Source organism: Petaurus breviceps, unplaced genomic scaffold, assembly GCF_028583685.1.
Source record: "Petaurus breviceps papuanus isolate PSGF00001 unplaced genomic scaffold, PetGlider_PUasm1.0 175, whole genome shotgun sequence".
NCBI lineage: Eukaryota > Metazoa > Chordata > Mammalia > Diprotodontia > Petauridae > Petaurus > Petaurus breviceps.
In genome coordinates, this window is record NW_027185764.1 from 67,826,762 (window position 1) to 67,843,929 (window position 17,168).

The 17,168-nt window shown below is 33.9% G+C and overlaps 1 protein-coding gene across 6 annotated transcripts in view; it reads right to left on the reverse strand.

Moving 5' to 3' along the window:
• Positions 1-17,168, reverse strand: part of ECPAS (Ecm29 proteasome adaptor and scaffold) — a 163,586-nt gene that overhangs the window by 61,320 nt on the left and 85,098 nt on the right. For all 6 annotated transcript variants that reach the window (XM_069085306.1, XM_069085303.1, XM_069085304.1 and 3 more), the window contains 8 exons: positions 15,431-15,480; positions 14,286-14,352; positions 14,041-14,163; positions 12,069-12,172; positions 6,589-6,712; positions 4,896-4,976; positions 2,103-2,325; positions 837-928 (listed from right to left, as the gene is read on the reverse strand). In XM_069085306.1, the coding sequence (XP_068941407.1) occupies positions 837-928; positions 2,103-2,325; positions 4,896-4,976; positions 6,589-6,712; positions 12,069-12,172; positions 14,041-14,163; positions 14,286-14,352; positions 15,431-15,480 (864 nt within the window). The remainder of the gene's footprint in view (positions 1-836; positions 929-2,102; positions 2,326-4,895; positions 4,977-6,588; positions 6,713-12,068; positions 12,173-14,040; positions 14,164-14,285; positions 14,353-15,430; positions 15,481-17,168) is intronic.

Consider the following 17,168-nt stretch of genomic DNA (forward strand, 5'->3'; position numbering starts at 1 on the left):
CTCTCCTTGCTCTATAGTCTCTCCCATTAATATCTCAATTATTATCTCAAGGTCTGCTACATTCCTAGTTCTAGTCTCTCCTGTGTCCCTTTCTAAGTTTGAAATCTGTGTCTCAAACTACTTGTCGCTGAAGTCTAGTGCACAGGCTTGAAACTAAGTCATATAAGAATCCGTGGGAAAAAGAAGGGGCATTTGGCCTGGAGATATAGGAAAGGACACAATAACCAGATTAAAATACTTTCACGCTAATATGGTGGGAGAAGATTTTACCTTTATTGATAACCTATCAACTAAAAGAGCAGAATAAAGTCATTAACTTGGAAAAAGGAATGGACTCAGAATGAAATGATCTGGGTTCAAGTCAACTGCTAGGTTGAGCTGCTAAAGTGGCTAATCATTTAACTTCACTAACGATAATCTCTCATCTGTAAAATGAAGATGTTACAAGGAAAATACCTTGTGAATATGCTATGCAAGCATTAGTGGTCATTATTCTTTGGTCTGTAAGAAATATGCCTCTGACAATAACAGTCCGCCAAGATCCAGAGAATTATGCTGGCATTCCTCAAATACAGGATCAGAAAGGCCCATGAATGAATTTCAAGGGGGTCATAAAAATCTACCTTATAGAGATCTTTGAATGTGTTTCACTGTAGCAAAAATGACAAGATGATCTAAAAGCTTTTTCTATGGTAGGGGACCATAAAGAAGAATCAGAGGAGTCCTAGTAGGAAGAAAGGTCATAGGAGCCAAGTTTGAAAAACACTTAAATTTAAGTTAAACTAGCACTTTCTGTAGAATCATCAGAGCCAAACATATGCATTCATTGGAATTACCTTTATCCAGTCTGTTTTATCTACAAATTTGGTTGCCAATTTTTCTGGATAGACAGAAACAGCTTCCAAAAGACAATACATGACAGGCAATCCTAAACAGAAATTCAGAATCATATTAAAAAACAATCAGGACTAACAAATACACATTTCATCATATAATCCCTAAAGTTCTCTCAAAATTCTTCCAAGTTGATCATTATAAAGTGTGTTGCTCTAAAGACAAATATCTTATCATTCTCAATTGTGCACAGCAAGTATCACTTCAAGGGTCAAGACTATTGCGACCTAGGAGGCAAGCTAAGTGGCACAGAAGATAGAATAGCTAGGCTTGGAGGAAGAAACACCAGAGTTCAAATCTAGCCTCAGATATTTTCCTGGCTGTGCAATGCTGAGCAAGTCACATAACCTCTGTTAGTCTAAGTTTCTTGATCTGTAAAATGCAGACCATAATAGCACCAACCTCCCACAGTTGTGGTAAGGATCAAATAAGATGTTGGTAAAGTAATTAGAAAAGTGCCCGGCACATAGTAGGCACTATGTAAATGCCAACTATTATTATATTGTTATCATTACCATAAACATCACCATTAAAATAAATGTCAAAGAAACCAAGAGAACTGAGGTTCTTGTTTAGGGTTCAGTGAACTTGTGTTTTAAATACTTTGATAACTGTATTTCAATGTAATTGGTTTTCTTTTTAATTGCATATGTTCTATTTTATGCATTTAAAAATATTCTGAGATAGGCTTAGAATAGAATAGGCTCACAGGGCTCCATTATGAAAGAAAGATAAAAAATCCCAGCATCAGAATTTCAGTCCAAATGTATAAAAGAATATTTTTTTCCTCTGCCCATCTAATATGTCATTATGATCTTAACTTTGCAATGACTTTATTAATTACTATGTAACCTGAAGATTCCCCAAGAAAATATCTTCTTTTGGGTCAACAATTCCCTTCCTTTCTTCAGGAAATTTGGTTTTGTATATGGTTTTAAAATCTTTCAAACTCAAAGATGATTTCTATCACCACCATGAAGGACAAAGGTGACCTTCATATGATCATTTGACGTGATACACTACAGAAAATTATGGATAGACTATATAAATACAGATTAAAAAACTAAGCTTTTAATAAAAGTTAATTCTAATACATTTGAGCATAAACTGAATTATTTCCCTTTTAATTTCAAAAGTGAAATATGAGAATCACCTAAATTATTTTTGTAAGATCTTTATTGTTTTTCATTAGCACTGAGGTTTCTTACCTCCAACACCTGCTAAAAGCTGCTGAAGGAGGCCAATATAAATCTGTACCGGGTTGTTTTCCCCACCCTTGGAGGAAGATGATGATGTTATGTGGTTGCCAGACATTAGGTTTCTTATGTAACGACCAATTGCTGGGGCATGGTCTTGCATATCTGCCAAGCTCTGTGAGGTGGGAACCACACCTGCACTGTGAGCAAGACACATTCGCAAATACAGGACTATCTGAGAAGAGAAAAAAGAAGACTCTAGATAAGCTACTCAGAAAATGTGGAGAGAGAATAAGGCTTCCAGCTTCTTCCATTTTCCTTCACAAGAACTTAAACTTCCTTAAGGAAGCTATGAAAAAATGACCCTGAAATGCCAATTAATATTACTTAAAGTCATCAAGATTTGTTAAATACAATTAACAAATAAGCATGCAATTTTGAACTATAGTTAAAATCCAAAAACAATTTTGGAGGTCATGCTGATTTAGCTAATAATTAGTATTTTTATAAGCCAAAGATATATAGATAGGCAGAAATCTGGGACAGAGCATTTAGAAAAACTACTACGATCAAAAAAGATTCCTAAACCTTATTGATTGCTACTGAGGACAACAAAAGAAACTGATGAACTTAGGGTGCCATAGGACAAACCCAAGTCAGTACCAGTTAAGAATCAATTGATACTCCCAATTGCCCTCCAAAAAGCAAAAAAAAAAAAACAAAAAAGAATCAATTGATACTGAAGGCCAATTGAATATATTCTTAAGGAAAGTCATCAAAATTTTCTGTAAGAGCCTTATAGGATAAGCAATCTTCCTTTAAGAATACTTTATTTACTGATATAAGGACTTGGGCTAGATAACCCTTTAAGATCAATTTGATTTTTATATGTTTATAAACTTATAACTAAATTTTCCTGAATGCAGTAAATTATATTACACATTACACTGTTCTTCTTGATCTTCAAAACTTTTCTATGAACACAATAATTACTACTCTATACAAATTATAAAATTTAAAACTATACTGTTAAAAAAATTTCTAGCTATCAATGAATCTAAGTGTATAGATAGATAGTTACTGGTTCCAATGTTGTGAGTTAACTGACAATACACAGTTATATTCTTTTTTGTCTTTGATAAGACTCATTCCTTTCTCCTTAGGTTTAGCAGACTTTTACCCATAAAACACAATAAACTTAAATTGGAAGAGAAAGGGTGACATAATTTGAAAAAAAAATTAAAGAATATGAAGAACACATCACAACTAGGGATCTGGGGAGACTGCTTAATAAACAAACACACACAAACATATAAAACATAGAGATGATCATAAAGACAAAACATCATTTTGATTACATAAAATTAAAAGCTCTCACATGAATAAAGTCAATGAAAATATTAAGAAAAGAAAGCACTGAATGGGGATAATTTTTAAAGCAAATCACTGATAAAAGTCTAAAATGAAGGCTATGTTGGAACCCGATACTAATACTTAACACCAGAGACTTAGAGCTTTTCTCTAACAGATAAAGTATCAAAGGAAAAAAAAATTTTCAGAAAAATTTTACATCATAGCTATAGCAATGCTTTGCTACACCAAGGTCTTCCCATACCAGCTACCACAAAGGACAATAATAAAGTCCTTGTAAATATAGCTAGAATGTGACAATGGGATAAAGGAAAAGGGAGAGGGATTTTAAGGAAATACATTTTTTCATTCCACAAATATCAAACAAAAATCATTACTATATGAAAACATTTTAAATTACTAATTAAGTAAGTAGTTAGGTGATGCAGTGGATAAAAGTGCCATGTCTGGAGTCAGGAAGCCCTAAATTCAAATCTGGCCTCAGACAATTAATTGCTATATGACCTTGGGCAAGTCACCTCACTGGTCTGTTTCAGTTTCCTCAACTGTAAAATGGAGATCAGAACAGCACCTACCTCTCAGAGTTGCTGTGAAAATTAAACGAAATAATACTTATAAAACGCCTAGAATTCTGGAATACAATATCCAAAAGTTAAAAAAAAATAGGCTTAGGGGCGGCTAGATGGAGCAGTGAATAGAGCACTGGCCCTGGAGTCAGGAGGACCTGAGTTCAAATCCAGCCTCAGACACTTAACACAAAAACTAGCTGTATGACTTTGGGCAAGTCACTTAACCCCAATTGCCCTCCAAAAAAGCAAACACAAAAAAATAGGCTTGGAATCTAGAATAATTTATCCTGCAAAGTTGAATGAAATTCTACAAGATAAAAAAAAAAAAGGACCTCAAGAAGCTAAACACATAGTCATCAAATGGAAAATAATAGCTGAACAAACTGTCATATATGAATATGAGTATTACTGTACCAGAACAAATGATGAAAGAGATGATTTCAAAGAATCCTAGATACTATAAACTGATACAGAGTGAAGTGAGCAGAACCAGAACAATTACTAAAATGACAATAACATCATAAAGAAAAACAATTTTCCAATGTATGCAGTGTTTCTGCTTAATCATTTTTCTTTGTTATAAGAAAGGGGGTATTTAGCAGAGAGGAGAGTATTTCTGGAAATAACTTCTGATGTAAAAACAAAACCAATCAATGAAATTTTTTTAAAAAAATACATGCCTATTTCTAAAACTTGCTTCTTAAAAAGCAGTAGACTGAAAAATTCAGTGTGTGCAAATATATGCATATTTAAGTACTTACAAACATAACATACATAAACACATACACACATAAATTACCAACTCACAAATGTGTATTTAAAATATTTATGAAAATCAATACACAAAATGAAATGAAAGCTCTACCTCTCCAAATGTAGCTGGATTAAAAGGAAGAACAGCAGTTCCTGTCATATATTTGGCTGGAGTTTTCATTCGATGTGATGCCTAAAGAAAAGGACTATGTCAAAAAAAGTAGGATGTAGGAGAGAAAAATTATTAAAAATGATGCATATGTGAAATTTACAGGTCACAAATAAATTTCGTGGCAAAAAGAATCTTCCCTCATACTTTCTGTTCATAAAAATTCTATTTAAGTATGCATTCAATTTAACACATGGTGAATATTCAAAGGTTTGTTTTTAAAGCCATAGTATCTACTCAATAAATTACATCATAGCTATAGTAATGCTATGTTATACCCAGATCTTCCCATACAAGCTACCCACAAGGAATAATAATAAATTTCTTGTAAATAGAAATAGAATGTGACAATGGGATAAAGGGAAAGGGAGAGGGATTTTAAGGAAATATATTCATTCATTCAACAACAAGTAACTAGTGAATATCTATTTAAGCAAGAACCTGTATGGGGGCAAAGCAATAGTAGCCCTGTATTATTTCCCTCACTTTACAGTAAAACAAGAAATCACATATAAATGTACAGTGACATATATTTTTGGTCATTAAAACACTGAAGATAAGGTTAATGTAAAGGCTGATTGGCTGAGTAGGAAGATCAGGTCCAGTGGAACTGATAATTCTATGATTTATTGGAAGCTAAGGGGTATATATAGGGGTATATTAGGGCCTGAAGTCAAGAAGATTTGAGTTCACATCCAGTCTTATATACTTGCTGGCTACATGACCCTGGAGACCCTGTTTGCCTCAGTTTCCTCAACTGTAAAATAAGGTTAATAACAGCACCTATCTCCCAGAGTTGTGAGGATCAAATGAGATAACATTTGTAAAGCACTTAGCACAGTACCTGGCATAATAAGCACTATATAAATAGTAGTCATTATTATCATTATTCAACAGAGTGCAAACTAGGCAAAAACAGATCCAACCTCCTACTATCTTCAACTGCAAAAGCTTTTTTTTCAAAGGTCTGTTATCTACTTTTGCCTCCAAAAGAGCTGTGTTTGCCTGGTTTTCCTTTTTTTTTTTGTCTTTTTGGAGGGGGGGAGGCAGGGAAGTTGGGGTTAAGTGACTTGCCCAAGGTCACACAGCTAGTTAAGTGTTAAGTGTCTGAGGCCGAATTTGAATTCAGGTCCTCCTGACTCCAGAGCTGGTGCTCTATTCACTGAACCACCTAGCTGCCCCTATGCTTGTTTTAAAAGTATATTGCTTTAAAAAACAGATGGCTGTTGAAAAGTTTTTCAGTTCTGACATTTAAAAAAAAACTCCACAACATAGCTAAAACCATTAAAGGAATGGCATGTCACTGTTTGATATACACTAGCTTCAATATGTTTTTGAAGTTCAGCAATTTTTGATTAGGTAGTATTGAAAAACAAACTTTTCAATACCGTCTCACCTCTACCAAGACAGCTCAGAAATGCACACATCATTAAAAGAGCATTATTCTGTTTGGTCTAAGTATTTACATTCAATATAAGTCTTCCGTTTTTTTTTTTTTAGTATATTTTCTATTCAATCTTGTTCAACCATTTATTATTTTAATTAAATATTTTGTGGAAAAAAAAAGAGGTAAAATACTTAAGTTTCATTATGGATTTATCCAACTTACAAATGTATCCGAAGTTACATACTGTACCTTCTCTTGAATATAATGTACCATTTCTGGGAAGGAAGGCATTTGCTTGGAAGTACTTTCTTTTTCATTTTTACCCGGAAGAGTTCTTAGTACACGCTGTGCTTCTCCATGGACTTCTTCTCGTCTTTCAAAAGAAGATGAGAAAAGATAAAATAATTATCAACTAGAAGGGTATGAAATTTTAAATAAATAACAGTACAATTTAGCAATGGCCTTGTGCTTTCTTTCTTTGCTTTTTGGAGGGGGGAAGGCAGGGTAATTGGGGGTTAAGTGACTTGCCCAAGGTCACACGGCTAGTGTTAAGTGTATGAGGCCAGATTTGAAATCAGGTCCTCCTGGCTCCAGGGTCGGTGCTCTATTCACTGTGCCACCTAGCCACCCCCGGTGCTTTCTTTAAACAAATTTTCTTGTTCTTCTATAACACTCCATAGGCTCAAATACATTACAAAGAATTTACTCTGATTCTTGAAGATGAACTATTCTGTCACTTTACCTTTATTCTGCAACCAAAGATATAAACTGTTAACAAATATTCAGTAAGTGCTTATTAGGCACCAGACACAGATAGAATAGTGGACCAGGGATATAAATACAAGGAACGGAACAAATCCTCTACTCTCAAGAATAAAACTAATTGGGGCAGCTAGGTACAAAATAGTTTTAAACATCACCACAGTGTGGATTTTTTCTTCTTGACTATGCTCATTTTTACAGCTTTTTGTTTTCTCTTAGTTAACTGCAGGAGAAGGAATCCAGCAATAGCAAAATCCCCCTGCCTCCCAAAGGAGGGTCAACAAAACCTATTTTTTAAATGCACAGAGAAGAGAAAGACTCAGAAGCAATCACAGACAAGGAAGGCAGTTATGAAGATAACTTAGGGAATTTATTATATACTTTTTTTTAAGCAAGGAGTATGAAATAAAGATTCAGTGTTTCTTTTAGAATTCTTTTTTTTTCTGTTCTGCTTCTGTATATAGAAATATTTTTGCATTTTATGTTCAAAAAGTTTTTTTGAAGTCTTCTCTGATGTCCCCAGTAATTGTTAGTGACTGTTCTCCCTAACCATATATATTAAGTACTTGCTATCTATTTGTATACTTGTATTCAATTGTATTTATATTGTATTCAATTTGTATTTGAATAATTATTTTTATATACTTGTCTCCTCCATTAATGTGAGCTCCCAGGAGAGCAGAAGTTGCTCCATTCTTTGAACCTGTATGCCCAGTCCAGCACCTAGTAGAAAGCAGGTGCTGAACAAATTCTTTTCACTGAGTAGCTGACATTCCTTGGGAATTCTAGCTGCTCTCCTTACTTCTTTCCCACTCCCACCGGCTTTGAAGTAGAACCCACTATACTCTTTATTCACATTATTCTTTTCTCTACCATTGATAACTCAAACATGTCTGGGTCATTCTACCATCCTTAAGATCTCAGATCCCTTGGATCTCAGTTTTCCTTCAGACCATTTCTCCCAATTTCATCCTTAAATATGTCAATAACCAAATGATAACTCTTTGAAATTCAAAAACATTTACTGAAAACAACAATGCAAAACACTTATGAGGATACAAAGACAAAAACAAGATGAGATTAAAAAAAAAACCAGGATGAGTGCTTTAAATCTCATCTTTAAAATATGTACTCTTACCCATAAGAAAATAAATTTCCAAGTGACTTATAATTAGATAAATATAAATTAAAGCAACTCAGACTCTATTCACAGCTATAAGACTAGTAAAATAGATAAAAAAGAAAAATGACAAATGTTGGAGAAGTCTAATCTCGTATCACCAGCTGCACATTAGAATCTTGAACTGAATGTCTCACATACATCTTAAATTCAATACATCCAAAACAAAATCATTAACTGTCCCCTCAAACCTTCTCTTCTTCCCAGATTCACAACCTCTTTATCCTCAACTCCTCACTCCCAGTCACCAAGCCTCACTGATTCTTGCTTAACATCTCTTCATCTGTGCTCTGCTTTCTGTTCCGACACAGCTGCTCTCCTGGGGCAGGTGTTAATCACCTCATGCATGAACTCCTGCCAAGAACATTCTTGGCTGGTCTCCCTACTCCAAGTTCATTCTCTACTATGCTGTCATACTGATCTTAAAGCACAGGTCTGACCAGGTCACACACACCTCCTCCCCAACTCAATAAAATCCAGCAACTCCAGCAAGGAGATGAAGTGTTTGCTGGCTTAGGTAGCTCCTGGGCTCTTTAATCTCGTTCCACGAACTGTTTTGCCTCTCTGTGTCTTCTCTAAGAAATGGTAACATTATTCTAGTTACTTTTAGTCACTTACAAAACTTCTGAAATCACAAGTTTGTTTAAATATGCTAGTGTGAAACTGCTGTAATGACTCAATGTCTTTTCAAGTTTATCTTTTGTTTTATTTTGGTATTTATGTTGACCTTTGTTCTACCAGCTGGTATGACTATGAAAAGAAACTTGATTTTAAAGTGACTGCCACATCAATATCTAATACCTGAATATCTGTTAATGTATAGTGACCATGGCATAATCAAAGGACCACTGGATTTGGTAGTTAGAAGAGACCTGATTCAAATCCTGACTCTGTCACTTCCTATTTCTGTGATGCTGGCCAAATCACAATATCTTAGAGTGTCAGAGCCTTTAGTAATAAAACAAGACTATTACTACCAAATTGTAATTACACTGATGGTGATGATTTTGCTTACGTTCATCTTGAGTACTACAAGATAAGATGACCTTGTCAGTCCATGAAAATGACGTTTCTTGTTGCCTTTCTGTGTACAACTTTAAAATACCTATTACGCTTTCTGCGCTATCTTTCCATTTGGTTTTAACTTCTTTAGGACTTCTGGGTTTATTCACAGAGTTAACTGTTAATGTTGCTATAATTCAGTCCTTTAATAATATGTCTCCTCAATGGTTATCTAAAGCTTTCACATTTAGAATAACAATAATTACATTAATATTAATATAATATAAAAGTTGCCACTGTTTGTATCTAGTTTGCACAGAAACATTTGTTAGGTTGAAAAATGGCATATCCAAAGGACCTGGATTCTAATCCAAGCTCTGCTATTTACTAATAATGTCTCTGGAGAAATCATTTAACCTTTCAGGCCCCATTTCCTCATTTGTAAAATGTGGGGGGTGATTATAGGTCACCTCTAAGGTTTTTTAGGGCCTAAATCCGACTAAGACATAATTTAACATTTATTTTGTTAGAAAAATATTGAAATAGTGCCAACCACGGTATTAAAAAAAATGAATATAAAGGAAGATGAGGACAAGGCATTGTGAGATGCAGAGAAGGGAAGAGGAGGGAGAAAGGACTGGTGGAAAATGTACTCTACCTTCTAAAAATTATAAAGTAAGATCTTCAGCTGTGAGAGTCAGAAGTGGGGTGACAGAGGAATTTGAGAAGAGGTTTGCAATAGCCACTGTTGGATTTGGATAAAGAATTAATTAGGAACGAAAAAGATTGATGGTTAACCTTGAAGAGAGCAATTCCAATTGAGTTTTTGGGTGAGAAACCAGATTATGAAGTACTAAGAAATGAGGAGGTACATGAAATGAGTGTATACAGCTTTTTCTAGGAGGCTTGACAGTGAAAGAGGAGAAATCTAAGTCAACACTGTGTATGTGACCATGGAAAAGTCACTTAACCTCTTATTCCTCTCACTTCTTTTAAAGCTGTTCCAATTTTAAGACTCCAAATTACAGGTAAATTGCTGATCTACATGGTAGAGTGTTTTTACAGTGATAGTTCTCATCACCCGGTCTAATAAAATCACAGATCTAAAGTGAAAATAATTTTTAAAATAAATAAAAACTTCAACTGAAAGTAAGAAATTGAACACGTGTGTATACATATATGTATATGTAAAGAATATTTGTCTCATTGGCTGGCATGTGGAGCAAAGTCATATATGAAACATTTACATCTTTATTTACCAAATTGGAAAATAAGTATAAAAAGTACTCAGTTTACAAAAAAAAAAGTACTCGGTTTTACCACCTTTATTATATAATATAGTTTTTACAGCACTTTGAATGCTATAGTATCTATCAAGCAGGTGTCAAGTAAAATGACTTAGTAGTATTTTTTGCTGATTAGTAGCTTCCTAATGGAAAGAACATTAAAACAGAAGTTAACAGCCACATAGTAAGCTATATGAACATGGTTTAGAGACCACCTGTGTTTGCATGCATCAATGAAATCAGGTTCAAAGGGGAAAAAAGTATACTTCTGTATGGAAGAACCTTATAGAATCTAACTGGCTAGTACAATTATTTTAATTTTATGGAAATTAAGGTCCAATTTTATTTAAATTTTCAGGGCAGATTTTAGCTTACCTTTCCTTTAATGGCATTATTGATCACATCTTTAATCTATTTAATGGCAAGTCTTTGGTCAGAACACACTTCCCAAGTATTAACATTGTTTCTACTGTAAAATAATCTGTTTTAAAACACAATTTCCAGGAAAGCATACAAATGAAAAGGAGGGAATGACTATAGTCTTTCAAAATCAATCACTTAAGATGGTATGTTGATGTCATTCCAGATACAAGCAAAAATATGCACAGACTGAGGAAAGGATTGGATATATTACATTTCTACAAACGAATTCTTTATGAAAATCTTGGGCATTTTCGGTCAATTTCATAAGATAAAGCACAATGAGGTTAACCACATATCTTAGTATTACTGTCAAAATACTGGGCTTGATGCACTAGCAATGGTCTGACCCAAAATAATATTCGTGGGTCTATTTAACTGGCCATAAACAATGTTATTTCTGATCTTCCTCTGGCATAGCCTCTGAAAGCAGATCACAAAAATATCTGAATATATAGTATGGCCCCCTATAAAAACCTTGCAGCCACTGATGCCCTACCTGATTTTCATTTCTTTTTTTTTTTTTTAAGAAATCGGGGTTAAGTAACTTGCTCAAGGTTACACGGCCAGTTATTTCTGGGTGTGGTGCTAAATATCTGAGCCCGGATTTGATGCCCAGGTCATCCCGACACTGGAGCCTGTGCTCTTACTCATTGAGCCACCTGGCCCCCCCCTTGATTTTCATTTCTTTACTTTGCCTTTACTGAATAAAATTAGGCAGGATAGGGAGACTAAAATAATAAAATGAGATATAAGATCAAATCACTTGACATATTAGATCACTTTTTTTTAAGAATGTCTGAGGAAGTTCAAACTTTCATCTTAGCAGGCCTTCTTTGTCTGAGGAATATGGTATTTCTACCACCATCCCAATTTTTCAATTAAAAAAATAATGCCATGAAAGCCCTTCAAATTTTATTGATGTTCATCAAGTAACTCTCACCTTTATCCCCAAGAAATTCTGCTTGGTTTTATAAAAGACTTCATCCAAATGGGGTACTGGTAACATGTGTAATTTGATAAAACTTTTAAGCAACTACTACTGAATCCAAACTTCAAGTAACACTTTTGAAACTTACGGATCTCCTGCAGCTAGTAAAAGTAAGTATCTGGAAGGTATGTGGTCTGGGGGAAACACCGTGCTGGCAAATTTCACAGCCACCTGGCGAACTTGGACTTCGGGCTATTTGACATACAAAAACCAAATCAATTATTAGCAACTCATCTTAAGTCTATGCAATCATTTAAATATAAATATTTTAAGACATATAAATAAATGTTTCACAGAAACAGAACCATCCAAATATATAAGATCTTCAACTGGACATACTGACAGATGTTAATCTGACCAAAAGAATTCTATTGTTTAAGAAATTCCACAATAAATTTTGGAAAGTGGCATCATTTAAAAGTGTTGTGGTAACCAGGAAAAGTCCTATAAAGTATACATACCCCATGTAAAGCCCCTCTCTTGGAAATTGTGCTTCTGTTAACAGTTTAACAAAACCTTTCTCTCTGCTAAGCCAATTCCCAAGTTCTAAATTATACATAAGAACCAGAAATAGCTCTTTGGGAGTTGAAATAGAATATGATTAGGAGACTTCCTCTGCTCCGTCATAGTTGAAGTAAAACAACTAACTTAAAAAACAAAAACTGATGCTCAACTGTAGCCCTAAAGACATATAGTTTCCTTTTGAAAGAGCACTACACTATCTCAAAATTTCTGATCTCCCAATTTAACCAAACAATAAAACAGAACAGATCAAATGACACAATCTTTACAACTAAGAAAGTAGTTTCATATTATCATGATACCTAATCCTTTCATTTTTGAGGACTAATTCTCACTAACTCTCCCCCCAAACCATTAGCTGCTTTCAATCACAAGTGCTAACAAAAGTGGAAATATAAAACGGGTATAAAAACGAGACAGTCAGTAATTAGTACTAACGAGGAGGCACAATTTCTCTTTCATTATGTCTTTACTGTTCTGTCTCCCTAATTTAGCTTAAATATATGACAATGAATTTCAAAGGATAGTCTAAATTCCTTAATCAAATTAAGATTTTTTCATTTTGAATAGATTTCTCAATAAGTGGTCAATTGTATCAACTTGACAATTTTGTTGTATGAGGACTCAAACCTACACTCTCTCCTTGATGAAACTACTACATAGGGATACAAGCTATGTTCTAGAAAGCCCTCAAATAGCCCTAAGTACTTCCAAGGATAAACACAGCATTATATGATCATGAACCATATATACCATGCATCATTAATGTTACTTATAAGTATGCCTGAACTCTCCCCTGCGAATATCACACAAATATTTAATCCTAATTCTTCTGCCATGCTATCCTAAAACTAGAATGATCAGAACAAACTTCTGATATACTGCCAGTAGATAGATACTTATATTAACTAATTTTTTAAAATATTGGCCATAAATACACTTGATCCAAAGACATATTAATCTCAAACACATCTAACCTCCCCTATCAAATCCATCCCTCACCTATCATCACTAATATGACAAAAATGTCTACAGACAAATATATGCAAAATTTTTTCATTCTTCAAGGCAAACAAACAAAAAGGGAATGACAAAGAGGCTGAGTATACACAATTATTTTAGGTTATTGCTTTATTTAAGTCTTGAATATTTCCTTTTCATGATTTTTATATGTTCCCACTGTTTATATATATGGATAGTTGTACAACATCAGAAGGTTCAAATGCTTAGCTGCTATTTAAATAAAGTACCACTTATTTTAAGGGAAAGAATATCAAGACAACTAGGTCTTCTACTAGGCTACACTAAAAATTATCACCATCATCCTATTCTTCCCCAAAGCTAGAAGGCCTTTATTACAGTGGGAAACAAAAAGAAAAAATATTCCGCGAAGTCTATACCACAATGGTAAGTGAAAATATAAATCCCTTTCTCTGTTCTATAAGGAATGAAAACTATTTCAAAACAAATTTGAATTTTAAAACTGCTTAATACTTTACAAGTCAAACTACTTAAAACATTCCAATATTTGACTCTACCTTTATTAAGTATGAAGCTACCAGTGCCTCCATGAGAGTACGCTGGGCTCCTTCCAAAGTGCTATATGCTCCAACCATCATAGATAAAGCCTCTTGAATGGCAAGCCTAGTATCAGGATCTTCCTGAAAAAAGAAAAAAAAAGGGACAAAAGACAAAATGTTTCTGCCCCTTCTATCAATACTGTCCTCAGGGCAGGGAAGAATTCCAAACAGAAAAATCTTACTTAATATTTCTATTCACCTACCTTACATAACGCTTCAAAAAACTGCTGTACAAGAGCAATGTCCTTCGTAAACAAATGAGGCATTCGACTACAAGAAAACAGACACACAAAAATTATTTAAAATAAACATGTTGGAAGGGAAGCAGCAAAGGACTGGCTCTGCAAGAGGAACACCTAGGTTCAAATGTAGATTCTGACATTACTTGTGAACTAAGAAGGTCAAATAACCTCCCTAGGTTGCAAGTTTCCTCATCTGTAAAATGAGGGGGCAAGATTAAGTGACCTCTGAGGTCTCCTCCATTTCTAGATCTATGATCCTACAGCTCTATGATTTGAGAAAAGATAAAGCTAAATACTTTATTTTTTGCAATTACTTCTCTTTTTGCCTCAAAGCACCATTCAAGTGATTCTAGCCAATAATTACATGGACATAAGTAAAGGAAACCACTTCTACCATGAAACATATGTTTAAAAGTAGATATTTATTATAGTTAGAATGCAAAAGTACTGTTTTAACATAATATGCTTAATACAGAACTTATATTAGCCACTAGTTCTTCACAATGGTTCTGTGACATAGTAATATATAATCAATCAACAAACAGTCATTAAGTGCCTACCATGTGGCAGGCACTATGCTAAGAGCAAGGGATCCAAAGACAAAATTGAAAGAATTTAACCCCAAGTAACTTATCCTGGAAATAATACATGCCTATAAAAATATACAAAAAGGAAACAAAACTTAAAATTCATAAGTAGGTAGCATGTGGGGTAGGGGTGGAGAGGAGAGGATACTTTGACCTTTGGAGAGCAACAATAATATGAAGAGGAAGAGGTGAAGCAGGAGTGTATTCCTAGCATGGGAGACAGGCTGAGAAAAAAAAAACAGCAAAGTGGGACCAACAGAAATAAGACTATTTTTAATGGAGTACATAATACATGAAGGAAGAAATGCTTAATACACCTAGAAAATAAATTGTACATAGATTTCTAGAATTTTCCTTTCTTCTACAAAAAGAGAAAATACAACAAACAAAAATCTTTCTTTCCAAGCTCTGAAAAGGACACACTTTTTCTCCATCTCTTACCTAAAAATACTAAATATCATATAATTCCAAATTCCTTAGATACGACACAGGTAAATTTACTGATAACAGTTTACTCACCTGGAAAGTTTTCCAACAGCTGAATATGCCATTGACAGTAGTTTAGGATCCTAAAAATTTTTTAAAAGATGACAAAGTATTAAGAAAAATCAATGACTGAAACAGCACTAAAACCTTCAATGAAACCTTTAGTTTTCTTTATACTTCCAACTACCAGATCTTAGAATATGAACACACAAAATTTAACAAAATTAAATTATGTAGTACTTAAAATTTTTAAAAATTTCTGTCAAAATCACATATGGAAGGAAGCCATAAGATCATGGTTAAAAATGAATGTTTTTTCTTTGCCAGCTATTTTTTCAAGAGGATATTTTACCTGCATATTCTCTGACCTGATATATCATCAGTAAGTATTAAAACCTGCCTTCTCTAAACAGATAACATGCTAAGAAGCCACAACTCATTCTATTGCTATAGGCTAGGCTATGTTACGTACTAGTTTATAATTTATCCTTTTTAAACATGCTTTCTTATCACTTCAATTTTAAAATTATATATAGCAATTTTTTTTAAAATTCATAATTACTGTAATAATGTAAACTACTGTGCCCTCTTGAAAATTCAGCTTCAATCAAATGGTTTTAGAAAATCCAACAGTCTTAATTATAAAGAATATAATGAAAAGTCATCAATTTAACCTTATGTCTGACCTGAATTGTGCCTCAACCCAATTAATCTGCTCTTTCTTTAACTGATGTACTTGTTCAGAGTTGTAAATTTCCCCCTAAGTACTGCTTTGGCTTCATTCCACAAATTTTGGTATGTAGTCTCACTGTTGTCATTATCTTTAATGAAATTACTGTTTCTATGATTTGTTCTTTGACCCACTCACTCATTCTTTAGGATTAGATTATTTAGTTTCCAATTTATTTTTAATCCACCTTTCCAAGGTCCTTTATTGAATGTAATTTTTATTGCATTATAGCGTAAAAAGAGTGAATTTAATATTTGTTTTATGAAGTTTTTATGCCCTAATATGTTGCCCTAGCATGCCCTAATTTTTGTGAAAGTGACATGTACAGTTGAGAAAAAGGTATACTTTCTATTCCCATTCAGTTTTCTGCAGAGGTCTTATCATATCTAATTTTTCTAAAATTCTATTTATCTACTTAGCTTTTTTCATATTTATCTAGCTTTGAGAGAAGCATAATTTTAGCATTTCCTACTATAACTCATTTAACTTCTCCTTTAAGAATTTGGATGCTCTGTCATTTGGTACATATATATTTAGTTTTGATATTACTTCATTGTCTATGATAAGATGTGGCTTCCCTGATCATCTCTTTTATTTATTTTTTTTTTATTTTTGCTTTTTGGAGGGGGGAAGGTAGGGCAATTGGGGTTAAGTGACTTGTCCAAGGTCACACGGCTAGTTTTTGTGTTAAGTGTCTGAGGACAGATTTGAACTCAGGTCCTCCTGACTCCAGGGCTGGTGCTCTATTCACTGCACCACCTACCTGCCCCGTGATCATCTCTTTTAAATAGGTCTGTTTTTGCTTTTGCTTTGTCTGAGATCTTAATTGTTACCCCTGCCTTTTTAACTTTAGCTTAAGCATAATAAATTCTGCTCCAGCCCTTTAACTCTGTCTTTCTGTTTCAAGTGTATTTCTTGTAAACAATATCTTACTGGATTCTGGTTTCTAATCCATTCTGCTAACTGCTTCCATTTTATGAATGAGTTCATTCCATTGACATTCACAATTATGACTGTTAGTTGTACATTTTTCTCCATCCT